The sequence below is a fragment of the Mchenga conophoros genome, linkage group LG15 (assembly GCF_057382185.1).
Source record: "Mchenga conophoros isolate Kocher_MC1m ecotype Shallow Benthic linkage group LG15, M_conophoros_male_GT1.1, whole genome shotgun sequence".
Classification (NCBI taxonomy): Eukaryota; Metazoa; Chordata; class Actinopteri; order Cichliformes; family Cichlidae; genus Mchenga; species Mchenga conophoros.
In genome coordinates, this window is record NC_140540.1 from 16,332,448 (window position 1) to 16,359,701 (window position 27,254).

At 38.0% G+C, this 27,254-nt stretch overlaps 1 protein-coding gene across 21 annotated transcripts in view; it reads right to left on the bottom strand.

Moving 5' to 3' along the window:
* ptprk (protein tyrosine phosphatase receptor type K) overlaps window positions 1–27,254 on the bottom strand; it is a 105,787-nt gene that overhangs the window by 12,699 nt on the left and 65,834 nt on the right. For 12 of the 21 annotated variants that reach the window (XM_085248074.1, XM_085248083.1, XM_085248081.1 and 9 more), the window contains 15 exons: window positions 18,931–19,113; window positions 18,012–18,131; window positions 16,723–16,832; window positions 16,411–16,612; window positions 16,195–16,300; window positions 15,982–16,054; window positions 15,658–15,780; window positions 15,256–15,330; window positions 15,037–15,073; window positions 9,678–9,813; window positions 6,673–6,702; window positions 3,802–3,962; window positions 3,204–3,239; window positions 690–701; window positions 188–375 (listed from right to left, as the gene is read on the bottom strand). In XM_085248074.1, coding sequence (XP_085104200.1) covers window positions 188–375; window positions 690–701; window positions 3,204–3,239; window positions 3,802–3,962; window positions 6,673–6,702; window positions 9,678–9,813; window positions 15,037–15,073; window positions 15,256–15,330; window positions 15,658–15,780; window positions 15,982–16,054; window positions 16,195–16,300; window positions 16,411–16,612; window positions 16,723–16,832; window positions 18,012–18,131; window positions 18,931–19,113 — 1,592 coding nt within the window. The remainder of the gene's footprint in view (window positions 1–187; window positions 376–689; window positions 702–3,203; window positions 3,240–3,801; window positions 3,963–6,672; window positions 6,703–9,677; window positions 9,814–15,036; window positions 15,074–15,255; window positions 15,331–15,657; window positions 15,781–15,981; window positions 16,055–16,194; window positions 16,301–16,410; window positions 16,613–16,722; window positions 16,833–18,011; window positions 18,132–18,930; window positions 19,114–27,254) is intronic. The other 9 variants (XM_085248089.1, XM_085248084.1, XM_085248076.1 and 6 more) reach the window with 5 other exon arrangements.

Genomic DNA, 27,254 nt, shown 5'->3' on the forward strand with positions numbered 1-27,254 from the left:
TGGTAGTCATTTTTTCATTTTAATGTGAGGCCAAAACATTAAATAGAGCAGTATTGATTTTAGAAATAATACTTCTGTGTCAGCCTCCACATTAAAATACATCATTTCCTGCTACTAATAATACTTTTGCCTCTTCTGTAATTAATATTACAAGCTCTAGTGTCAACAGTACAGATAATAATCTTACTTCATATTCCTCCTTGAAGCCATAGCTGTCAGATGTTTTCATTAGGTTGATGTGCTGCAGGAGATCGGCCACTCTGATGGCTGGGTGGAGCTGTCCTGTCTGATAAGGAGACTCAGTTCCTTCACAGTGATACCGAGGAACATCTAGAAGCCTGCTGTTCTCGGCTGCAGAGCCAGTGTGGTTCTCATCTACAACAGGAGACAAAATAAGGTACAGTTAATTGATAATTCGCAAAATATCTTCCCTTCATTTTATTTTATCTTCATTAATATTTTATTTTATGACCCCTATAATGGGTAACATAGATACCAAAACATGTAAACTCTTATTTGTACCTTGAAACGGCACGTGTGGAAAGATACTTGTACTGATCTATACAAACGCAACAAGCTTTCCCAATCTTCCCAAATCTGTACCAGTTTCTACCTTACAAAAAGAAAACAGTGCATTTCCTCAAACCAAACCAAACATTTGCCACTTTGTTTTCTCAGTTTATACTCACCTGTGATTGGAACTACATGTCAAAGCAGCAGGAAAAGAAAAGAGCAAAAAGGGCTAGTCAGACTGCAGGATAAGTGGATTTGTTAGCGAGACTAAAGGTTAGTTTAACAGTTTGGATTTGTTTATAAGGACTTTCCACGATGGATGAAATGGATACAGAGAATTTTTAGATGATGTCGTACAAAAAGGACCAAAAATTGCCACAAGATGCAGAAACTGAAAAACATGAGGAATATCTTAAAATGAATTGTGAAGTGGATGTTCACTGCAATGTCATTTAGTTCACAATAAACAACCACGTTCACAGCAGATTAAAACATTTGTTGCATTCTGCTGTTCTAAACCTTTCAAACACACTGCAAATATATTTAAAGAAGTAAAACATCTGTTTTTTAAATGTGGAATAAAATAACTAACTCAATCCCCAATAAGCAATCAAGAGCTATAGGAGTGCTTCCCAAAACTGTCTCTGTGGTGTAGTAGTTAACACCTTACATGCAAAAGATCCCTGGTTTGAGACTGGGAGGCAAGACAGACCCAGCCACGGAGGGTCACAAGCCTCCATAAGTAGGAAGGATGCCAAATAAAACAAGTGGATCCATCTGCTGTAGTGGGCAAAAGGGAGCAGCTGAAAATACACGTAAGTGATTCCCAAAGTGTGTTTTTCTGCCCACTTTGTGCACGTCAAGATGTGGGCCATATATGGTGAGAGGTTAAATTGAACTAATATTATAAGCCCATGTGAGTTATTTATTAGTTTTTATTTATTGTTATTGTTTTTATTTGTTTATATGGCCTGTTTTTAATCAGGAATGTCCCCTTTATCTCATCAGTGGTGGAGGAAAGGTTCAAATGGAGCAGTGACCAGCAGGTGGCAAAGCAAAGCTTTTAAGCTTGTACACTACAACCAAATCACTAGGTCGATATCACATCTTTGTAATGAGAAAAGAGGAAATGTTGTAAACTGATGAGAGTTTTTATAGAAGGTTTAGATTAACATCAAAGATTTTCACACTGGGCTTTTTATACTCCAGGAATGGTTGTGGTATATTGCAGAAATTTAGAGGTATATTTTACATGTGTGAGTACCGCCCCTCTGATTTAATTTTATTTGGATTTTGAAACTTGTACATTTTAGGAGGTAGTTCATTTGGAGGTTATAACTGGGGTTAAACAGTTGCAGAACTTCAAAGTGCGCTGTGGTTAAAATGTGACTTGACAGTTGTAATGTACAGACTGACAGGTTAAATAATGCAGTAGCTCAGGGTTGGAGCAGAAGCGGCTGATTTCATCTTCACCGCTGTTTATTAACTGACACTGTTTATTTCATCCAACGGATGCTTTTCTCTGCTCTGAGGACATGTTAGCTCATTACTGATTGTTAAAGGTTTGTTAAGCCCTCGTCACGGCAATTAACAGTAAACTTGACCCGACACCGCCTCTTAATTTGTTACTTCCTGCTAGTTCTTCTTCCTCTGTGAAGTGATTGGCCAAGACAGATTGTAACTGCAGCCTTCACTCCAAATTAGAGGCTATGGAACAGTTAATTAACACAGTTTGGTGGCACTGTGGTTTGTGAACCCCTTAAGGGTATTTCAGAACTCCACATCATGCTGCAGTGTCAACACTAGACTCAACTACAGATAAACACATTGCACTGCAACATTGAAGCTAGAGAAACATCCAACTAGCCAAAAGCTACATATTTCACGATTCAGACACTCAGAGCAGGGTTTCAGCACAAAACAAGTCCAGGGAATAACACAGATGGTAGATACTCAAGTAGACTTCTAGATCCATTGCACAGAAAAACTTCTGCCAGAGAGACAAGGCTGCAGGCACTAAGTTGTTCAGTGTTGTCACAGATTTAATCAGCAGTCATTTTGCTGTGGCAACATGACAAATTGTCTTCCTCCTTTTAAGCCTTCTTTTCTGTCATTTTTGGGAGACAAAATGGCACGGCTTAAAACAACTCAAAACTGTGGAAATAATGAGGTCTCTAAGGGAGAATGATGGCAATTACTGTGAATATCAATAACTCGCAGCAGGAAACAGAAACCATGGCTGGAATCGGGAATGACTGAACCAAAGGGAAAACGCAGGATGACAGATGAAGTGCTTAGCTGTTGGAGGTTTTTTTTTACACCAGACATGTTCTACACAGAGAGTTGGCAGAAAAATATAAAAGATGAACATAAAGCTTTGCCAACTTCACATATTCTAATCTGTTATACCTCTTTAAATTTTCCTTGATTTGTTTTTGGTCATTTTTTTTTTTGTCTTTTGAGTATTAAAAACCTAATGCTCCAGAAACATCCAAGAAAGCCATACTTTTGTCAAAGGTCACTATAACATACGTTTGACTATATCCAACAGCTCTAACTATAGACTTCAGTTATGGACACAAAACAGACGGGATAATACGTGCTAGGGTTACAAGCGCAGGGTCTAATTGATGATGGTAGGTGATCACTAGAGGTGATACATGTGACATATCCAACACTAGAAGTCTCACCTAACACAGCAGTGGGAACCAGAGGATCGTTGGGCACTGCAGGAGGAAACACGGCCAGGAAACATATTAAAATTTCAGATTTACTAAAGCATAGATGAGGACAACTGAGACAAATCACAAATTCTGGCAAGACCTTACTATTTTCATCATTTTTTTTCTCATCGCTGTCATGTATGAGTTCTACATTTATGCTGTCCTGTTTTCACTGTGAGCTGTTGTGAATTGACTTATAGACAGAACCTTAACTAGCAATGATTTAGATATGACTTTGGTCCATCATTTAAGTCTTTTTCCAGGCAAAACAAAATGCAGGTTAGATCCTTGTTTGGCAAACAAATGACTAATTATTTTTCTGCTTATTGTTATAAAAGTGACAATTGAATAAAAAATACTTGATTGCTAAAATTTTAACTAATTGCATTAATAATTGTTTGTTGCAGCTTCTGAACAGGAGCTTGGCTGTTGATAAAAATAACCCTGATCTTTGCAAAGATTCATCTCTAATTAGTGTGGACAGAAGATGGATAGGAAAACAGAATGTAAGAGCCATTTAATTAAGGGTTTTTTTGTTTGTAAAACCTTGATTTTATGAACCTACATCTGTTGTTGTAGTTGTGAGAGTCCATAAATGTCACAGCCATGGGGTCCTCGCCATGCAGAGTGCTCTGGTCAGCATAGCTGCGGTCCATAGCATTCACCATGTGTGTCATTTCCTGCCGTGTTGTTCCAATGGCATCTTTACGTTTTTTTGCCAGTTTCCTGTTAGAGGGAGATAGACAGACAGTCAGGAATTGTGAAAAACAAATACACAAACATGAGGAAGCCTGAAGCCACAGCAAGAACGAGAGAATCTAGCAGCTGGATCACTTTTTGGCTGGGGCTGCTGACTCAAGATGCAGAGTTTGAAACCAACAATAAGGAAATGGGAGAAGAGAAGAAAGGCAGGGAGAAAAAAAAGAGAAGAAGGAAAGAGAAGAGAACAAGCAAGGAAGGTAGAGGAGAGGCTTTTTTGTATATGGCAGCATTTAACAGGCTCAGCAAAAGGAGCAAAGGGAAAATACTGCAGCATCTAATTCAAACCAAGGAAGATCTTTTTTTGTAGCTTACAGCTGTCAGATGAAAGCCTCTAAACTTTACCGTTCCCTCCATTTTTACTTGTATGAACCTATTTTACTAGGACTATAATAATAGAAACTAATTACATATTTTTTCAAATTGTATGAATTCTTTGGTTTTCATCTGACAGCAAAGTTCAGGTGAATCCCACTAAAACAGAAGCAAGGATTGAGCTAGAATGCACAGAACCCTTAAGGAAAACCATTTACCAACCAACAGTTATCACCATGTAAATAGTAGAACTTGAACTAGTCGTGTCACAAATAGTCAGTTATGAAGGGTGGGACACTGATTTTCAATCTCTTATGCAGCTTTACCAGCTGCTGTGAATTTTAGAATTAAAATGTTTTGCTTTCACAATTTGAAAAACAAACAAACAATCAGAGTAATGAGAAATTACTTTTTATCATCAGTCTGGTACCTGATTAAATAGATATCAAGATCAAATCATTTTCATATTTAATCTTTCGGTGTTTTCAACATACAAAGTTGCAGGGAAACACTTTTAAGGACTTATTATGTCGAGCATGACACATCATGCAGGAACATTATGTACCCAGAGCCGTAGATGCACATCAGTTAAGACAACAGCTCTTAGTTATTACATTTCTGTGCGGTATACAAGAAAATCTCTACAGCTGAAACACAGAGAGCCTGTAGGCAGAGGCAATAACATCGTGTGCATTTTATTGGCTACCAATCAGTTTTTGATTGCTGTCAAACTGATGCAATGTACAGCTCTGACTGATAGAAAGCATGCTGTTTATTGTGCATATTTTACCTCTTGACCCCAACTTACACCATCTCCACCTCTGAGATCACACACACACACTCAGTAGAAACATAGATTGAACTATTGACCAAATGTATCTACTTGTGTGTGTGTGTTTGTCATAGAATTACAATATTTGCAAACTATATAAACCACCACATGCTGAGTACTTTCTCAATATGTTGTATATATAAGAAGAAAGGAGAGTGAGAAAGAAAAAGAAAGGTGAAGCTGAGACCGGACCTAGAATGGATCTACTTTTTCTTTTTAACATTGTCATTATTTTCTGATATTCACACTTGAACTGCGAATTAATTTGAAGTTCTGTATGAATTCATAAAAATGCATGAATGTCTAATGAACTCGCCTAATTACTAAAATTGCAAATGAATTCCAAGACACCAGGCAGAATGTCTTCACTGATGAGGAACACGTCCAACTTCTTAAGGTGCACTGGAATAAATGGATGGCTTAGACTAGCTATGTTAGGAAAAAAGGAGACACTGTAGAACCAAAATTTTGTTCCTGATAATGTGTTTTAATAGATGTAATATTAGAAAACTGCTACTTAATGGTAAACAGTAAAAAGCAGTGGTTGTAGCAAGTTCAAAAAAATCAGCAAAGCAGTCATCCTAGTTTAGAAAGAAATGTTTCATTAAACTACTCCACGGGAACGTTAAGGTACAGTCCTGCATTGATACTCAGCACATCTTGATTTTTAGTCTGGTGATTGTGAATAAAAAGAAGCAATGAGAGTGAATTAAAATATCTGAGGCAGTACAAATAATTGATTCATGATCCATCTTGGTCAGAGCCCATAATGGCCTGGGTAGAGAAAGACGTAAACCAAAAAAGAAGAAAAAACCATCATAAGAACAACCCACACAAAATCATAGACCACGTATCCCAAATAGGAAACCAACTAGTTCAGATCCACTGACGAGAGAGAGAGAGACACTGAACATGTGCAGCAGAGCTTTACCATGATACCTGTGACTTGATGGGCGGATGGATGATCACATGACTACATGCACACAAAGAGCTACAAGTCACAAGTGCAGCATTCTTTTTTCAAATAACACGCTCAGGCCTGTGCCGTCCCACTCTGGCCTGCTTGGGTCTGGTTTATGGCCAACTTTGGCCTTCTTAAGCCTGCTTCAGAGCAACTTTGGAGCATGTAGAGGACACCAGGGCTGAGATCAATTCACTCTCAGTTCAGTCCTTCAAATAAATTCTTGCACTCATTCATTGCTTGGACTTTTTAGACAGGAAATCATCAACATTCTCTTGGTAAAAACAAAAAAAAGAAAGACAATTTCGATATTTTGAAAATATCAAAATCATTTAAACAAGAAGGAATTAATTGAAATCCTGAACAGATTGACATGAAAGTGAACTGACCCCCTCCCTGGTGAGGCGTCAATGAGGATGACTTTGGCTGGTTGGTCAGAGCTGAAAATGTGTTTTGTCTTGAAAAAAGTATACTGCATCTTTAAAAATAACAACAACTAGCCACTAATAATTCGCCCAATAAGATAACAGCAGCTGGATGAGCTGGTTGTTGATTGGTTGTTTACTTACAGGTAATAAGAGTATGAATAGTAGGTCCTCCTGGGGTTGTGAGCCAATCAGAAAGCAAAGAGTGAGACACAAGGGAATATGCAAATTAGGACAAAACTGTCCTGTCTCAACCAGTAACAACAAAAACAGAAGAAAACACCCTTTGATTGCTAAAACTTGAGGGTCATGCAAGGGGTGCCATATTAGCTAAAGTACCTATTTCTTACTAAGAAAAAAAAAGAACCAAAGGCTAACGCTAAATAAATAGTACAAAACAAGCTACGAAACTTGAATAACAACTCACCAATATCAACCTATCACCATGCAGCCTTTCTTTTCTCTTTTCTTTATTTTTTGTGCCATTTAAAAATATTCATGCAGTATTTTAAAACTTTACTTTTTACTCTAACCCGATGGCCCGATTAGAGATTTAACCCTAATCAGCCAATGATCTTTTTTTACGCACTCCTACAAAATGAAAACTAACACAAAGCTATCCAATCTGTAAAACCAGGCAGCTCGCTTCCTGTAAAGCAAGCATGATGTCACTGCAATGTCATCATGTCCCACTATTTTAAAGATGCAGTATTATTGTTCAAAGTCGTAAAGGTTTAATGACAATGAAGATTGATCTCCCCAGAAACCTTTATGGAAGAGAAAACTATTAAATTAAAAAAAAAAAAAATCACAAAAATCTAGAGCACTAATGATGCATAACTCGTCAAACTTCCAGTAGAAATGTGTGTAAAAATACCAGAATGAACATGTCACTTTAAGTTGTTGCCACAAATTATTTGTGTGTGTTGTAAATGGGAAGTAAATGGGACCTCAGTGTGCTGTCTTTGTGTTGTGATTCAAGCTGCTAAAACATACAGGAGCTCTTGCACTCCTTGTATAAACAGCCTTATTTTATACTATCAAGCATATTTATGTGAAATGCATAACTCCACATTAAGCTTCAAAGCCCCAACAATACCACATACTAAATCCAATCCAATACTCAAGGGATGAAAAAAGTTAAATGAGTAACAGCAATCAAGCCATTGAGTGCACACAGTGTTTCAAATACTGTTAGATGTGACAAAAATAAACACCCCGCAAAACACAGTGGTAGTAGCTCCTGCAAAACACATTTCAAATGGACCATCTACCCTACACTTTAAGCTCAGCTCCTCTGATCATCACTTACAATTGCACTTTCACACTAAAGCTGCAGCATGGACGCTGGCTCGCATTAATTCATTACGCAAATTAGAAGAAAAATATGGAGGTCAGGAGCCACAAGAGCAAAGTTCTCTGATGATGAGAGATCATTACTGGCTGTGATTTAATGTCTGTAATTGTTTTTGATTTGCTGAGTGTAATTATGATTGGTTGTAACTGAGAGACTCTTCCTGGTTGCTCTCTTAAGGCTTGTGCCAAGATGTAGTCCTTCAATTTTTTCAGAGGAAAGCAAAATCTCCTGAGACGTTTTCTTAAATTGAGGATGAGTCATAATAACTAATAGGTAAGCCAAACGATTAATGTGAATAGTTTTACTGAATTTTCAGGGTCTCTGTTAGTGGAAATTAATTATTCTTAATTATTTCTAATTATTCTTTTTCAAGTGTGCACTCCCTCAACTATTGTAAGTAAAAAGTTAAAATCGCAGAAAAAACTAATTTTTTTTAGGAATTGTTAATTATTACATGCATGCTGGCGCATTTACATAAATTATAAATGCAGATGCAAACACATACACATGAGCACACATTCTCCCAAAAGTAGTCAGACAAAATTTAGCCTAATGGAGCTTCACAGTGGATCCAAGACTAAGAAGGTTATATTAAAACGCTGTTTCTTGTCACTGCTTTTCCAACTTTCCAACACTGTTAACGAAATGGTAAAAATCACATTCAGGGATTCATTTATTTCATTAAGGTTCTGATTATCGTCATATTTTACTAGTTTTCAAAAATGTCTTGGGATTATACTATGACTGCAGCAATACTGATGTTGTTGTATACATATGTTTTACTCGTAGTGAATGTGGAAAAGTGGGACTAAAACCATGATATTTCATAAACGCAAGGCAGCTATACATGCATATTCCATGAATACGTCTGTGCATTTTCTCTGTATTTTCTACAAAATCTATCAGAGCTTTATTCTAACTTCTGTCTTCATCTACTGTAAAGATGTACCTATTGTAAAGCATGCTCAGGCTGTAACTGTCACTATCCACCACATAGTGGAGCTCTGCACCAAATTAACAATACAGGCCAAACTGCTACACCGACACATCTCTGGTCTCTGATTCTTATCAGAGCTATTGTGCTGTACAAGTAAAAGGTTAGATATTGTATGAATCCGTTTACATTTCCCTTAAAATAACAGCACAACTATAAATGCACAAAACCATTTCAGCAAGCATCTTTTCTTCAGTCTGCTTCACCAAAATCTCCACCTTTGTGCAGAACGGACCTAAGCTTTGCTGCTTCTAAACTGACAAACATGATACTGTTTTGATGATTTTGATGAGTTCATTTAAGCGGTTATGATAAAGCAGATACATAATTTCATTTTATATTTACTTAAGATCTTTTGATTGACATTTTCTTTCACTCTACCTTTTCCTACTTTCACTTGAGAAAACAGCTGTAATGTGCAAGAACACAATACATTCAGCTCTGACATTTCTTGTACCAGATCATCAAAAACTAAGACAGCATATTTTAAACATAAAACATTTGGGGGGTTTTCACAAGCCTTTAGCCATTTGGTGGGAAATTAAACTTCAGAAAGCGATTGAACTGGTTCTGAGGGGAGATCAACATTTATGGTGGATGGATGGAAGATGGTGTTACTACAGCAAATACTGGACCAACACACAACAAGAGAATGAACTAAGAGCATATTTGTGTGTGTATGTGTGTGCACGCATGCAAGTTGGTGTGTGCATTCAATGTTGGTCTTGTAAATATTTACCCTCTTTAATAATCTTCATTGAGCTGCTTTAGTGAGTATTGTTTGCAGTTGTCACTCACCTCTTCTTAACCAGCAGAATGGCTACCAGCACCAGCAGTATGAAAACGAGAACACCAGCACTAATTCCAGCGATTTTCACCACCCGATCCGTCTGCTTAGCAGGGTCGGGAATGACTTCTGGTTCCTCTGTGGCACCTAAGAAAGATGATGACAAAAGACATCAACAAGATGGGAACACAGTAACTACTAAAGGGAAAAAGCATTAAAATCACTGTCCAGTAAGAACACACTTGGGATTATTTGTGCATTCCTGGAAGTTTCAAGGAAAACTGAGTTTTCAAATTGTAGGAGAAATAAATAAATAAATAAAACCTCGAAATGTTGCAAAAAAAGGAAAATTTAAATTGCAACGGTATTTAAAGAGAGTTTTAGAGTTTACTGGACAGTAGAGATTAAAAGTATGTTTATTTTTAACTGTTTATTAGCTAACCAGCTCCTGACCAGTTGATATTCTTCCTAGAGACCGGGGTACATATGTTTAAAAAAATGTCTAGTTTCCACCGAAGTAAACGTTTTTAAAAACGAAAATGTTGTGGTCAGGCTCACTAATATTCAAACTCTTTGGAGGTTTTTAGCAGATACACCTATGGTATCACTTTGAAGCTCCTACATCGTGGGTGTCCATGCTGACCACCCAACCACCTGGTGGTGTGATGATAGTACCTCGTCAGCTTTTTACGACTGAGGGGTAAAAAATAAAGAAGAGGGGAGAAAAGCGCCAACGACTCCTATGTTATGAATTTCGATGTTGCATATTTTGCCCACCAGAGGACTCTTTTAAACCTCCCAGTTGGCAACATTGAACCCCGCAAACACAACAACCCACTGATCTGCGCGGAGTTGGGCAGAGCATAAGATGAATAATCTACAACTTGGTCTAACAGCAAATCAAGATTATCTTAGTAACAACTTGTTATCTTAGTAAGGACATATAAATAACTATAATTCGGACTCTTGTGAAAAGCTCCTTTTTGTTTTCAAAACAGCATTCTGAAGAATTAACTAGCCAAATAACACGATCAACCATTTAAGATTTCCAAGAATATACAGCTTTTTCAAACCTAGTCACATCTCTAAACTTATTACTCTGTTGCACTGACTGTAAGGCATATTTAAAAAAGCCCACGTCGCCTCAGGCTAGGAACGTATACCATCTAAGGAAATATGGTTGTTTTTCTCTTAGGCTGCCTTCACATCAGACAAAATCTAGGTGATTAATTACTAAGGTTCAATTATCCCTGTGCTAAAGTTCAGGCAAATATCAAGCCTCTAAATATGCCTTGTAAAGAAAAGTTAAACAGCTGCTAGCACAAATGCCATGGGAACTGTCATTCGAACTGTAAATATAATCAAATATTTCATTTTGGGGGTAATCTGGGTCGCATATTTAAGTACTTAAATCAACAGAAATTTCTTCATTAATATGGTTGCTATGTAATAATGAAACAAAGAGATTGCTTCTACAGCTTGAACTGTATTTGAACATTTTCAGAGCAGGTGTTTTAAAATCGATTCAAGACCAAAAAAAAAAAGGCTATAAAAAGAGATGCATTTCTTGTTGAACTTAAAAATACAATCCTGTAAAAAAAGCAGTGGTAGAGAATCAGTGGAAGCTGACAATGGCCTATACCAGCTTCTATAGCTGGGTCAACTGAGCTAAAAGCACTCACCTTACACAGACATCGGCTTCTCATTTATTTAGTCGCATTATACATGATGGCAAACGTACTACACCGAACTAAATCATCAATCAAATCTGACTCCCAGCAGCAATATTCAAACATTCAAAATAAACATCCCTATAAATGTACACTATAGTAATGAAAATAACCAACTGAATGTCTATGTGTCTTCTCTGCTGCCTCTTTGGCATCACGGTCTCTTTAGAAAATGCTTTTAAAATGCAATTTAACTGTAGCTGTCCAATGTTTCTGCACCAATGTCACCATATATTGCTTGTAGTCGAACTCATTTCTGCTTCTGATGACTTCAGAGAATTGACTGAACTCCCTGATTTCGTCTGTTTTGGAAAATAATTCACCAGTGACGTTTCAAGCGGAGTGTAGGCTGCAGGGCTTAAATGCTGTTGATCATGGACAGAAAGTCAACAGAAAGACAGAGAGCATCTGTTTTCAGGCTCCCAAGCTCTACTTAGTTGATGTCATCAGAACAGTTCATACTGCAGCGTAAGAACATTATCATGTCTTATGATAATCCAAATAATCCAACTCAGTGACATATGCACAAAATTCAACATAATGCAATACATGCATCAAACAACAACCCACTTCCATTATCAACATAATAAAAATAACACACAAGAATAAAACATTTTTAGTAATGCCTTGACTTCCACAGCCCCACATCAGTCTTAGCACCAAACCAATTAATTCCTAATGTCACTCAACCTAAAGTAAATAGGGTCTATTTTGAGGTCTATTTTCATTGGTGGAAAAATACCTATTTGGTGCTTCAGTGAGTTTTTACAGCATCGGGATGGTGTTTGTGTGATCAATCCAAAATAAAATAAAATACCCAAAGCAGTGAGGGATCATTGTTGCTCACTAATGTGATTTTAATAGTTTTTGAGCCTGGGCAGCAGAGCTCCATCACACAGAAAGACTAGAAGAGCCAAGGCCAACGCCCTCCCTCCATCACAATTATCAAAAAAAGCAACCCAGACCTGCACCAAAACGTAATGGATTCTTCCTTCATCTGTTATGTTTTATGAAATTTGGACTAGTAGTTTTTGTGTAATTTTGCTGACAGATGAACAAACAAACAGAAACAGCATACCTCTATCTCAGCTCTCTGTCCGGGCAGAGGGATGAGATAAATCAAGCTTTTACTATGCAGCCAATACTTACTAGGTTTATTTATGGTAAAAAGTAAAAATCAAGATATTTGAAAACAGAGAATGCTTAAACTGATTATGCAGAAAACTAAGTGTAAAGTTTTACGTTGTTTATATAGCTTAACCACAGCTTGGCATAATGACATTATATTGTCTTTTTTTCTAATTTTGTGATTTTTCTTTTTTTGCACTTCTATACCAGCAAATAAAGGGCACTGCTGAGTAGCTACAAAATCTGTTCATCATCTTAGTGCTGATGTACGAAGGCCAAACTTTATTTTAGATGACTTCCACATGGAACGTCTCACTTCATATAACTATCCAACCAAGAGACTATTAGAAGATCACACAGATAAAATATGTCCAAACAAGACACACCAAAACAACAACAATAATCCTTTAAGGGTTCTCAGCCTAACCTCATAATGTCTGCGGAAGCTCTTAATGTGTGTAAAAATGATTCAGGTCAGTACACTAACACTCACAACTTGCCTGCACACAGGCGCACAAAACGCCCTGCGGCAGGAATGACAATACACAATACCCCAAATGACCTACTATGACCACCATCACTTAATCCTCCCTCCCGGATGCATGGTTGAATGCACATAAACACACATGCAGAGAGACGGAGAGAGTAAAGAAGACACAGTGGTCTGACCTCTCAATCCATTAGTGTGTTGGTCTCTCTTATTATAAAAATCTGAAATCCCCTCTAAAGTCGTTCGGCTTCACTCAGACCTCCCTAGGCTAGAAAGACAGTGTCATTTTATTTTAGCAGCTTTTGGGCAGAGTGACCACCTGTTCAAGAAACTGCAACCACAGTTTCACATTGTGCAAGAAAAAGGACGTAACTCATGAACTGATTCTATTTCCAATCTTATTAGTTTTCTGCGATATCTGATGTAAACCTTCTACTTATCACAAGTTTTCATACTGATATTAAAAAGTACACCAAAATAACAAAAACACTAGAATAATCTATGGAGATTAATGAAGCTTGTAATTGCTTGAGAGCATCACCTTAACTACACAATAATAATACTACTAAGTTTCTGCCATGCTTTAAGGAATTATGTTCTGCTTTAATCTTTAATAAAGCAATAAAATGAAGATTAGTGAACTAATAATTATTTCCTCTTAAAATTGCTGTATCACTACATTTGTGTTGTCATAAAAACAAGAAAAAACTGGTGTGAAATAATTATAGGGCAGTTATAGTTTTAGCAAAAGTGGGAACATTTTGTATTCATTTAAATTTTACCTTGTAGTTCTACATTACAAGTCGAATAAACACTGAAATGCCTGCGCAGTCATTTGAAGCTCAACTCTGCTGGTTACACAACAGTGTGAGGATGTCAGTTTCATTCAAAATATAATGTGTTTATCCTTATTCCTACTCCACACAGATAAACTCTGATCCATCAGCCGCATTTCTAAAAATCTTTCCTCAAAATAGTGTGTGTGCATTTTTGTGCACATGCGCTTATGTGTGTAGTGCCCGGGGATTAACTCCACACCGTTTAAAACCATCTGATAATCTATTAACATGGCAAAAACCTGGTAAAGACCCGACATTTAGACTCAGTGCGCACCAACACACATTTCTTTCAATGCCATGCACAAGCGCAATACTGTTTTCTGTAATGCTCTTAAACCAGAAACAATTTCCATTTGACAAACCTCCATGGGAATAAAGGGCAGACCAGAGGCAAAACACAATAATAAACTGATTAAGGCTGGAGTAAGCAAATTTTTTTGGTATCATTGGACCAAAGAAACCTTTTAGCATATTGTGGGAAATAAATTCGTGCACCTCCCCTCCACTCCGATTTCACTCTTTATAAAGGCTGGCTTGTAACAAGAGACTTTGGCCATTCACAGCTGGTCCCTTTAGATCAGATCAGAGTAGTTTAAAAAACAAAAAAAACTATGTAATGGGAATAAGAGCTTCATTGGACTCATGTGAGTATTTTCAGCTGGGAAAGTGGGATTTTAATTCCATGTGAATTCCAAAGTCAGCAATGACTCACTTTAAAACAGAAGTGTAAGAAGTATGTGAATGGGTCCGTGCTTGTCTGGTGGGAGGAGGATAGAACAAAATAGCAGAGCTGCAAGAGCTGCATTCCCCTTAGATTTATGCCAAACCCTTGAAGGGGACCTATTACACTCCAACACTTTACTCTTGGACTCTACTACACCAACATTACATTGTTCGAAATCCAAATATTCCACATTTCTCTAATGCTGGGACCTGGCATATCCCCTTAGTTCGTCTGTTCTTACACTGCAGTATGAACTATTCTGATGCGATGACATCAGCTAAGTAGAGCTGAAGCTCCTATTCCTTAAAGACCACCCTCTTTTTAGGCCAACTTTCTTCTGCCCAGGAGTTGCAGGATTTTTTTGTCTTTTTTTGACAAAATATTTTGAAAATATTTTTAGCATTGAAGCTGTTCCTAAGAGTTAAATTAAGATACTGTTAAGGTCAAATGGGTTCTTACGTTTAGCTGCCAGCCTCAGACACTGTGTCTTTGTTTCCTGTGGAAAAAAAGACAGAAGGAAGAAACCTTAGTTCCACTAACACACTACAACACGAACCTTGCTCTTAGCGTTTAATATTAAATACTGTACATAATGAGTGTACAGAAGCTGCAACATAATGTAAGTCTATGAGTGGGCCTTTTTGAACCTCATTCAAAAAAATTAAATACACAGCCTACCCTCTCTGTACTGCTGACAGCTTGAAGATAAATGTTGTAGTTCTTCCTTGGAGCCAGAGGTGGATTCCAGAAACCCTGAGGAAAAGAAAGAAGGATCAGTTCACACATGTCTACGATACATTTACAGATTTACAACAAGCAATTTTACTTTTACACTTGGCTGAGAAGGATATCGATATGTAAACATTCAAATTATGTAGCCTTTAAAAAGTATTGCATACAATTTCTATGAACTTTAAGTCGTATCGTTTTTAAAAATAAAACCTCCTGCATAACAGCAACTGCCTTCTAGTTCCAGTGAATGTGTTGTGCTGCCATTTACTTCTGTATTTCAGAATTTTTGATAAACACATCTTTTCAAGGCATTACATACATACGGTTTTGTTCAGATTAAAGACTTGCCTGATACGTCTTGTTGTCTCCCACAGTAAAGGGAAGTGGTTCAGGCAGGCTGCTGGGGGACAACTGGGCGGCATAATAATAAGGGGATCCACCGCTAGATGCACTGTGGTAAGAAACTGGGACCTGGAGAAGATGAAGATACGTCTATAAATGTAACTTCAATTAAATGTAAATAAAAAGAGGTATTTTAATAGCAGAGTCAACAAAGCCCATTAATGGAAATTTATTGTTATTTTTTATTCAACTTCAACCATTTACGCTTATAAGAAAAGCTGTAAAAGGGGCATGGGTTTTCAAACATACGTAAAAAGGATTAATAACCACCTGATAACAGTCAGACGAAGCCTGACGGCGTGTCCGCTGAGGATTCACTTCTTCCACCACAATCTGGTACGCACTGTAGACATAGAGACAATATGAGTACAGATGTAATTTTGGTTGTTGTTATTTTACTAACACACACATGATTAGTGAAAAGCCTTTGACTGCTTTTGTCATGTGATCTATCCAGTTTAACAGATAACAGAAGTGCTGTACCTTATGGGTGCTCCCTTAGCCTGGGCAGGTTTGAGCAGGACAGTGATAGTTGTTGCAGTTTCATTCAGGAAGGCCTCTTGACCATCGTACTCGTCTATTGTCGGAGCTGAAAAGAGAATATGAGGCTGCATAAGTGTAGCTCTAACCTCTTGCTGTCTAAATGTGATATTAAAAAATTTTGAGTCAACAGCACATATTAAAATGTATTTTTTCCACCTGAAATATTAGTTGTCACATTGAGCGTGGTTGCAGGACCAAACCCTTTAGAGGTCGATGCTCGTATAGACAGCTGGTATGTGACACCTGGGTGGAGCTGAGAAAACATGTGATGGGAGGCGTTTGAAGGCAGTGACACTGTGAGCCCTGGTCGTTGCAGAGGCACCGAAGGGTCAAACGAATGCACGCCACTGTAGCTGATCTGAGTTGGAGTAGAGAAAGCGAAACCATTTTTTTTTTTTATTTGTTTATATTTTTCCAAAGGATTGCTGTGTTAAGTTTGGCCTCTACAACAGCTGCTAATGATAGTACCTCATACTGTATAATGACTCCATTGGGTTCCGTTGGTTCCTTCCAGGAAAGACTTATTGTTTCTTCAGATGGAGTAGCTTTAAGTGACTGACTGGGAACTGGACCAGGAACTGTTAACACACATAAATTCATGCAGTTCTAATAAAATCAACAGTATAATGTTCTGCAAATGAGAAACCAACTGCTAAACAGAAATACACAGATTGAGAACAGGCAGCAGTGACATTCCCAACACATGCAGAAACGAGTTACAGATACTAAAAACACCCTTTGTACAAAACTCCATCCCTTATTGAAAAGTTTGCTTCATAAAAAAATTGTCACGGTCCTGGGTCTTATGACCCAGTGTTTTGAGTTTCAGTTCTTTTGATGTTCATAGTGTATGTTTAAGCTTATCAGGTTTCCTAAGTTTATTTGTTATCATGCCTAAGTGTTTCTAGTTCTTATTATTTCCCCCTCGTGTTCCAACTATGTTAAATCTCCCTTGCCCTTCGTGTGTTTCATGTCTGTTGTCTTATGTTGTTATGTCTGCCTCTCATGTTCCTGTTTCATTTTGGAGAGATCTCGTGTTTTTATATTATGGATTATGTTTTGAGTCCTTTGTGGTACTGTTTCGTGTTTCCCTAGATCTCAGTTATGGTTATCTTAGGTTTTGCTCTTTGGCTTCGTCATATGGCTTCCCTGTGTTCCATGTTATGTCCACTGTGATGGTTTTGTACCATATTTCAGGTTCCTATATTCTGTCTCCCCAGTTGCTGTTAAGTTTACATGTTTAGAATTCAGTCAGTGTGTTTCCTGTTTTACTTTGAAGGTCCATGTCTCATGTGAGTGTTTCTAGTTTTGCTTCCCTTGCCTCATCCTGCTTTATTACCCTCAGCTGTTTCCTCATGTGTCTCCACTTCCCCTAATCACCTCCTGTGTATTTAAGTCCTCTGTTTTCAGTGTGTGATTGTCAGGTCGTCTGTTGTCCACGCCATGTTTCCTATGCCATGCTTCCAAGTTTCTTGTCTAGGTTTTTCTTATTGTTTGTTTAGATTTCCCAGTTTAGGTTTGTGTTAATTTTGCTTCAGTTTGCCTTGCCCTTTGTTTGTACCTTTTTTACCAGCCATATTAAACGGCTCGCTTTTTGTTAACATTCAAGTTTTGTTCCCTGTTCCTTGGAGCATTTTGGGTCCTTTTTCAATTCATACAGTCTGCCCTCGCCAGACTGTGACAAAAATACATAAAATGGATAAAAACATTTGAAATGGGGAAAAGAATAAAAAAAAGGTGTGATATGTGTATCGTACCATCTTCATCGGTTTGTATGATGGTCTCATCACTCTCTTTCCGTCCCTCCGGATTAGTGAGAATCATTTTCAGGCTGACGTTGGTGTAGGGCGGCAGGTTCCCCACCAGGTGGCGTGGTGCTAAGAACAAAAATGGGGTCAACATAAACACACTGCAGAGTAAAATGTCATAACATTTGCAATGTATTTAGGATCAAAACCAATTTTTCTCACTCAGTAATCTGCTGCTGATTTTATAATGGTCTATGTAATGTAAAATCAGAACTTAGTGTTTTTAAATGTATTGTTAGGTGTGAGTACCGGTAATAGTGTGAGAGCTAAAGGCAGTTTACCACTTGTTTGCTTTCACTGTAAAGCCTTATATTTCAAACGAAGGAACAAGAGAGCTGTTGTCATCTGTCTTGAACCTAAATATGTAATTGATTATGTAAATATTGGCTATCACATTTCTGTCAGTCAGCTACTACATTTATTGACTAACGGATCAATAGCTGAGCAGGTCAAACTGAGTGTATGAGAGACATGACTTCAACCAATAATTAATTATTCACTTTTCAGGGAATGATTCCAACTACTGTACCTACAACCTATGTCCATTCCAATATTCTTCAACATCAGTGCTTCTGATATTATGTCTGGCTTCAAAATGAAGTGGTTGTCAATACTAGTGTCAAGCTCACTGTGAATAAATGATCCACTCAAATTTGAAATCTCGCTGAAAGCAGACACCTTTTTATTATACTAAATTTCCGCACTTTTAGGGTTGTTACTTTATCAAGTCTTTTTGTACTTCTTTACCCATGTCACAATGAATAAAAAGCAATGTAACACTAGAAAACACCACGACTTCAAATCCTGCATCAATGTCAGTAGCACAGTACGGTAGCACCTTTAAGGTAGGAAGAAAAGTAAGTAGTACCTTTAGGGTCCATGTCCAAACAGTCAGCTTTGCTACGATCGTTGGCAGTCATGTAATGGTAACAGATGGTAACGTTAAAGGTGTGACAGCGGGTGATGTTGTAACCCAGCGATTCCCAGTCCACTGCGATCAAACGCGACCTGGTCTCAGCAATCTTCAGCCTTTTAGGAGTTCGCATAGGTTCTACAAAATAAGAGAAGAAAGAAGATCTGTGATCTATACATGTTGATAGCTCTGTGTCAACATTTTTCCTCACTGGACTTTACAAAAACCTATTTCTTCACCACCCTTGTCAATCAACTATTTCTCAAAAGCAATAGCTTCCATAAGGACACGTCGTTTTTTTTCTGTCTTTTATGTGTATTCAGACTGTTATTGTCAATATAATCAACTTTCCCTCCTCGGTGCCCAGGGCTTTAATTACCTTAACTGGCTCATTTAGCTGGATCAATAATCCCACAGTGCCCACACACACACACACACACACACACACACACACACACACACACACACACACACACACAGCCACAGAAGAGACTATAATCACAAGGCTGTGCTATTCCTCCTCTACATTCTGCATGCAAGAGTCCTGCCTGTGAGTCCACTATATATATGCCAGGGAGTACATTTAAATACATATATTTCTACCTGCTTTCTGCTGCATTCACCTTAAAAGCCTACCTCAGATACAGGAAATAGCATTCAAGCTATGTGGCTATCAATCCACAAGATACTGCTTTCCTTTGGAAAACAGAAGTAAGGTAATATCTTTAAGCGCCACCAATTGCTGTCAAAGAGTTATTTCTCCTTCTAACTAGAGAAGATATCCATCAGTCAAGGCAGATTCCAGAGGATGTAACAGTCTATTGAAATGCCTCTGCCACTCTACCATCTTCCAGAGTAAAGCATGATAAATATTTTTGAACTGAAGCACAATATAGCTAGCAGCTTGGTGTATCCTCAGGCACATTGCCATAGATCTAAATCACTAATAATATGTCACTAATAATTTATTTATTACTAATAATTTATTATATAAATAGACTTTTAATCCTAATGGGTCAACCACTTGAGAAAGGCGGTGAAATACAGTACACTTCCATGTTGCAACACTCTTCAAGTATCTTATCCAAATGCTTGCTATTTTTGATTAATTTGGTAAATTCAGGGACTTTCTGTTCTGGATATTTTAATCAGTTTAAAAAGTTCTCGATGTTATAATCAAAATTATCTTTCTAATCAGGCTCAGTACTTCCAATACTTAAGAAATGCCTTGATTAACTCTGATATTGATTGGATGCATTGGTCTTTGACATCGCCAGAGTGAAATACATTACTGGGAAACAAAGACAAACTTAATGAAAAGCTTTGTTCTTCGTCAAAAATTGAATTCACGTTGATAAGTCTATCACCTGTTGATGTTTTATTCCTCTTTTATCCAGTCTAGCTGTAACCCACCTGATTCCTTATGTCCTCCCAAGATTTTTTAATAAAAACGGCTCACCTTAAATAGAGACGCACGTCTCTCCCCAACCCCTCCTTGTCTTGCTCTGTGTTTTTCCCTGGGTCTTCCTCTTTCAGAGGAGACTACACAAGGACACAAACTTGTCGCTTCTTCTGACAACCCATTATCTGCCTGTCACTCACACACACACACATGCACGGAAGCTCACAGGCACCTACACACACACACACACCCACTCACACTTTAGATTGTGACTGAATCAAGATTAAATCTGGGCAGAGCATTTATAGGTGTGTTTGTGTGTGCGTGTGTGTTCATCTCAGTAAAACTTCTCATAATAACAATTCATTGTCAAGGACAAACACACAACTCTTACATACACTCAACAACACAAAATGCAGTCATGCTAATGTTTGCGTAATCCTCTAAACATAAATATGTCACTAATAATGTGACAAACAGATGGACAGAAAATGAGGAATAGAAGAAGACACAGGGGAAGAAAGGCTGTGCAGGTAATTGTCTGCTGAGAAAATATTATTGCTGAACAGCGTGTGTGTTAATAGCTGAGGGGTCGGAGCATTTCATTTTTGCTTCAACCTGTTATTGGATGGTTGACATTTAAATAGAGCAAGACAGAGACCACTGGTTTCTCTGCCTGTCTCTCGCTTTGTTTCGCTGTCTTCCTCACTTGTCTCATTCTCTTCTCTGTGTCTCTCTCCCTGTTCAAATCAATAGTTGTGATCCTCACTATAAAACAAGCTATTATGACACACAGGTGCATAGACACACGCACACACATGCTCACAGTTAGGGCAGTGTAATAAATTACATTGATTTCAGGGTCTCTTGATGCTAACACTGCTTCACAGTAAGACAGTCTTCCACGTGGAATTAAAACAAAATATATGACTGGCTGCCTGTCACACAAACACACATGCACACAGTGTCATATTTCCATCACTTCAGGGGGCATTACATTCATTTCCTGGAGACTTGCCCTAACCTACCATCATAACCAGTTACCCAACCCTAACATTAGGCCCTATAATTTCAAGATTTATTATACTGGGACTTTGTGTCCCCAAATGGGAGGTGGTTCCCCACAATGTGAATGTGTAAACAAATTTATGTGTCTTTAACACCCACACGCACCATGACTTTTTTGAAAACCCATTACCCTATTGACTTATATTGTATTGCTGCTTATCTCTATTTATAGTGGAAGCAGGTAGGGAAAGAAAGAGAGAAAGAATGAAAAAAGAAAGAAAGAATAGTGGCAGAACAGAGCAATATATGGACAAAAATGAAACTGGGTTTGAAGAAAGCGAGGAACAGATAAAGGTAGCAGAGAGAGAAAAGGGAAACGGAGACAAGAGACAGAAAGAGAGAAACAGAGGTGGAACGGGGAACGACGATAACTCGTCTGGAATACAGCCAGAGTCAAGCGGGACCAGGTCCAATGGCAAACCACAGAGGCTGCCTTGTCCCTTTCCCCCTCCTTTTGGTAGACAGACAAATGGCTGGATTCATGTTGGAACTAAAAGGCTTTGTTCTCTACAGATGCAGCTTTGAAAACAACAACAATACCAATAAACACTAACAATAACACCAACGACAGAAAGCTTCATATCAGCAGAATCCAGAGGTTGGAATTAAAAAATGGAAAACAAAAGCAAAGGAAATGAAACTAAATGAAACAGAACTATGCTAAAGGCAACTAAACCATGTCCCTCAACATGAGGTATTATGAAGAGCCAACAAACACAGCCATAAAACCATTGTGAGAGGAGATGAAGCTGAAGAAAAAGCAGAAGAAAAGAGGAGAGGAGGGGCTGGAAAAGAAAAGGTTGACAGGAGATGCAGCTAAAGCCAAGTTAATCTGTCCAATTAGTTCCTGGTAATCCTTCCACTGTCATAAGTAAGACAAATGAAACTCCATCCATTTATTCTGTCTCTAACTCTAATTTCTCTCTGCATGTGTGCTTCTCTTTCTAGGCCACATTTAAGTACTTAAAAGGTTCAAATTTGCCCTCCAACATGTTTTCAATTTGCACTTGGAAGCTACATGGATTTTGAGAGGCTAATTATGAAAGCAGCAATTAAGTCCAAAAAACACTATCCATACAGTGCCGTGCGAGTTGTTTCAAATTATGAGGCTGAGAAAAATAAATGGAAATCCAGCTCGTGTCTGATGATTAAAAAGACATGCATGAGTTAAATTCAAAAGCAATTCAAACATAAACGCGAAGCAAAGAGGGAGGAGTCCACAAATGTCTTTTAAAGGGTAAAGTTGGCTCTGTTCTTTATTCTTCTTATTACCCATGAAACTCAACATTACTAATACCAATAACACCTCTTAGTACTTTCACCTTTTGGCTTTTAAACAGTTCGAACATTAGTGTGGTGTGGAATTGACTCAGATCAAACTACAAAGCACATGCTCGTGGAAATGAGGCCATCCAACTTGCAGGATTCATTAATAGGTAATTAGTTGGTTTTATACTTTTCACAGAAATGGTTTCACAGAAACAGCAACCAGAACCTCAGTGATGTAGTATCTCCTCCGTCTCACAATCCATATGGGTCACAAATGTGACCTTGACATTCACCTTGTTTGGCTGCACTACAATCTGGCCAACACTCCAGGAGGAGTGCCCTTAAACTTGCACAGTTTAGGTGATCATAAAGGAGCAGTGATTCTGGTTAATTGCAGATGCACTGCACGAGCATGAGCACACGCTAAAAGTTTAATTTAATTCACCAGACCTGCTTATCAAGAGTCCAATCATATTAACTCATACAAAATAGAGATGATGACAGTACACTTTAAAAAGCAGTGTATTTTAAAGTGTCACATTATTGCAACAAAATGTCTTATGTTTTAGCTCATATTTTCACTGTTTTGCCACAGCGCACAGAACATGTTGCATTTTTTTTATGAATTTCATTAAATTAAATTTAAAAAATGTCTTCTGAGCATGTGACATTTTTGGTTTAGGAACTACAGAATCTCATGGCGGTTGCAAAGCACTTTGCTGAAATCTATCCATGAAAAACTGACCCCTGCAAATAAGAGACCCTCCGTTAGATTTTAAAAAAAACCCATTTGCCAGACGAATGTGGACCCACACAGACAGAACATTACTGTAAAACTGACATGCACAGCAAAACACGCTCTGTCGCTAAATCTGTTGGCTGCTCTTTCAAGAGACTGACACTTAAAAGTGTTGTACTGCTGGTGTGTGTGTCTGTGTGTGTGCATATTCACATATAAAAAGAAGTACATATGACATAGTGTGTGTGATTCCCTGCAGCATCTGTGTTTGTGTGTCTGGAAATGTGTTTTGTGATTCTATTCTTCCATAAATCCAAGCGATGCTGAGCTTGTGCAACATATGAGAAATACTGTGACTCTCTTGAACTGCGTGTGTGCTCAAGCCTCAGCAACTACGATTTGTCTGTGTGTGTGTGTGTGTGTGTGTGTGTGTGTGTGTGTGTGTGTGTGTGTGTGTGTGTGTGTGTGTGTGTGTGTGTATCTAACCTCCCATGACCAAGAGGTTTTCAGCAGAAAATTCAGGATTTGGATTAAAAGCTACTTCATCACCTTCTTCTGTCACACACACACACGCACGACGCACACTCACTAACCCTTCAGTTCAAGTTGATTATATTTCACCCTTCAGACAAGAGCAATACATCACCACAGAAGAAAAATCGAGAAGAGTTGGAGAAGAGAGACAGAGAGAGCGTGAGAAAGAAGCGGGGACAGAGGAGAAAAAAATGTAAACGGAAGAGATGAAAAGAGACGTGAGGACAAAAGAAGAGAGGAAAGGAGGAGATGAAATCCTTCCTGTTATCATATCAATTGCTCAGCAGTGTGTGTGATGTCTGCTCAGTTTTTTATTAACTATATTGGTTTTTTAATTAAACAGTGTTTCGTGTGGTGGCACGCTTGGGCTGATGCCTGATGCTTGTGTGTGTGTGTGTGTGCATGTCTTCATCATATTGTATTAAACTAAATATTCAGTAAACTACAGGTGGTGGGATCAGACAAACCTAACCAAACAGAAAAAGCAAAGGAGTCATTACCATTTAAATAACATTCCTACCCCGTGCCTGTGTGTGTGCCTCACTCTAACAACAAACACAAACACACACAATCCAACTCCAAGGGTGTGTGCACATTTGCATGTGTGTGTGGATAATCTCAGTTACGCTGGAAACACAAAGGGAGAAGGTGGGGAGATTTAACTAAAAACATCAGCATATTATTCAAAATATAAGTAACGGTGCCAAATCATACACTGTATATAAAAGGTGCGACTGTGACCTCACATACTGATTTGTGGACGACCATTAATTTTCAATTCAATTCGATTTTATTTATATAGTGCCAAAGCACAACAGCAGTCACCTCGTGGCACTTCATACGGTAAGGTAGACCCCCTACAATAATAGAGAGAACCCAAAAAATCAGATGATATGGTGTGATTGAAGCTAGACTGCAGTGGGAAAGAAAACCTGGCAGAACCAGGATCAGTTGGGGCAGCCATCTGCCAGGACAGGTTGGATCAGAAAGCGAGTCAGAAAATTATAACAGATATTTTGAATGTCACCATTTTATTTTGTTTTTTTGAGTGATCTACGTAAGGACAGTGTGTGCTGGTACTGTTTGACTTGCCACACTCTAAATCATATTGTCTTTTTTACTCAAAAGTAGACTTTAATTTACAAAATTACACTATTTTGCATTAAATAAGACCTGCAACTTGTAACAGAAAGCATAAACTAGTCATAAAAGACTATGGAATGAATTTATTTGACTGTATATTAGCGAGATGACTTTTGTGAAACCTCAATTTATACAGTGACAAAAGTAATATTTTGTTTTTGTGCAGAACCACATTACTTTTCTTTATAATTGTAACACAGGAATTTGACCTCTTCGCTGGCCTTGACACTGAAAGTACTCGCCTAATGTCTTTCTTAATATCAGATTCCACTCTATGGCTCTCATAAAAAGTATTTTTCATATCCCTGTTTCTCTCATTAAAGGAGCATTTCTAAATTGCCAGCTTTAGTTTCTCAGCTGAACTGGAGAAAATTGTTCATGCATTTGTCTCAGCGCACCTAGATTGCTGTAATGCTCTATATACTGGATAAATAATCTCTTACACACCTCCAAGCTATACAAAAAGCCATTGCCAGACTACTAACTCGTTCTACTAGGTGAGATCAAATTGCTTATTTTATACTTTCCACATTGGTTCCCAGTAGATTTTAGAATTCATTTTAAAATTCTTGTACATGGAACATAAATGGACAAGCTGCAGATTTTTTTTAATTTTTTTATCTCAGAGTCTTATTAAACACACTTCTGCTCACAGTCTTTGGTAGCTAGTTGTTCCACATACGAAACTGAGAACTGGGAAGACACAGAGCCTTTCAGTTTGTGGCAGCTAGGCTTTGGATCATTCTCTCACTCAACTTCATTTAGCTGATTCTGTGGACTTCTTTACAAATCTGTTAAAAACGTAGTTGTTTACAATGCTTTCTGTTGGGATTATTTGGTGTACAGAAAATGTAACATCCACAGCAAAGATTAAATACCAGTCAGAAGCATGCTAGCTAAGCTTAAAGGCTGAAAACATGTGAGAACAGCCTGCATGCATCTGTCCAAAGGTAATCTACCTATCAGCAAACAAAAGTGGCTCATCTTTTAGTTCCCTGTTCAATGAAAAGGTCTTCAGTATTAGATCTCTCGTTTCATCCAACTAATCTAATTGATCTGAGGAATGTTTGTTCATAAGGACATTTGCTGCACTGCTACTGTCTGAAATGCATTTGATGAATAACTACATGCCAGGAAGTCCTTCTAAAAATCATAAAATATTAATGCCTTAATATCAAACATCATAATACACTACAGTTTTTTACAGTCAGGAAAACAGAAAAAAAATCAGATGTACAGGATTCATTTTTTTCTTTAGTCTCTAAATTCATAATCGCATTTTCTAGATTTGGCCTGTTATCATCATATTACGTAGATTACAATGAGTTTACGTCTTTACCAGCAATGTGTTCCAGCATGAATGAGGAGAAGAAGATTCATTTCCTCTTCCTGTCAAACAGGAAACTGTTCAATACACGAGTCGCCTGAACAAGTCTATGACTTCCTCTCTGTCAATAAACAGACACCACATACGTGCAGATCCATTCATTGTTAAACACACACACACACACACACAGGTTGGCACACATCAGTCAGACCCTGTGGTTATGAGTTTTCATCTCTCTTTCATTTTTATTCTCCAGTTTCATCATTCTCTCGCCTCTTGCACTCTCTCGCCCCACTCTCATTCTCTCTTCTCTTTCTTTTCCAGCCTTATTGTTTTTCATCATCTCTCCATCGCTCCCTTATTCTGTTTCTCATTCAAGCTCATTGCTTTTATTTCTGTCTCTTTCTCTCTCATATCAACCCTCTCTCTCGCTCCTGCTCCGTCTCTCTCCCTCAGGCTAGCTGTGTTTATATTTCAGTCGTTTATTTCTACAAATGTCAGACAGTGTTTCTGCCCTCCGTCTATTGATCCACAGAGAGCGAAAGATGGGGAGAGAGAAGCAGGGAGAAAAGGGGGAAAGGCAGTGAAAAAGAACGAAGCAGAAAGAAAGCTATAGAGAAGGCACAAAGGGAGGTATGAAAGAGGAAGAGTAGCAGAGAGAAAGCAGGAATGACAGAAGTATAGAAAAAAACAGTATAAAAAGTGATAGAAAGTGCAGAGAGCCTCCAGTGTTATAATCACTCTTTTGCGCAGATCACTGAGCAACCAAGAACTGACTCAGGCTCTCCCCTCCTTTC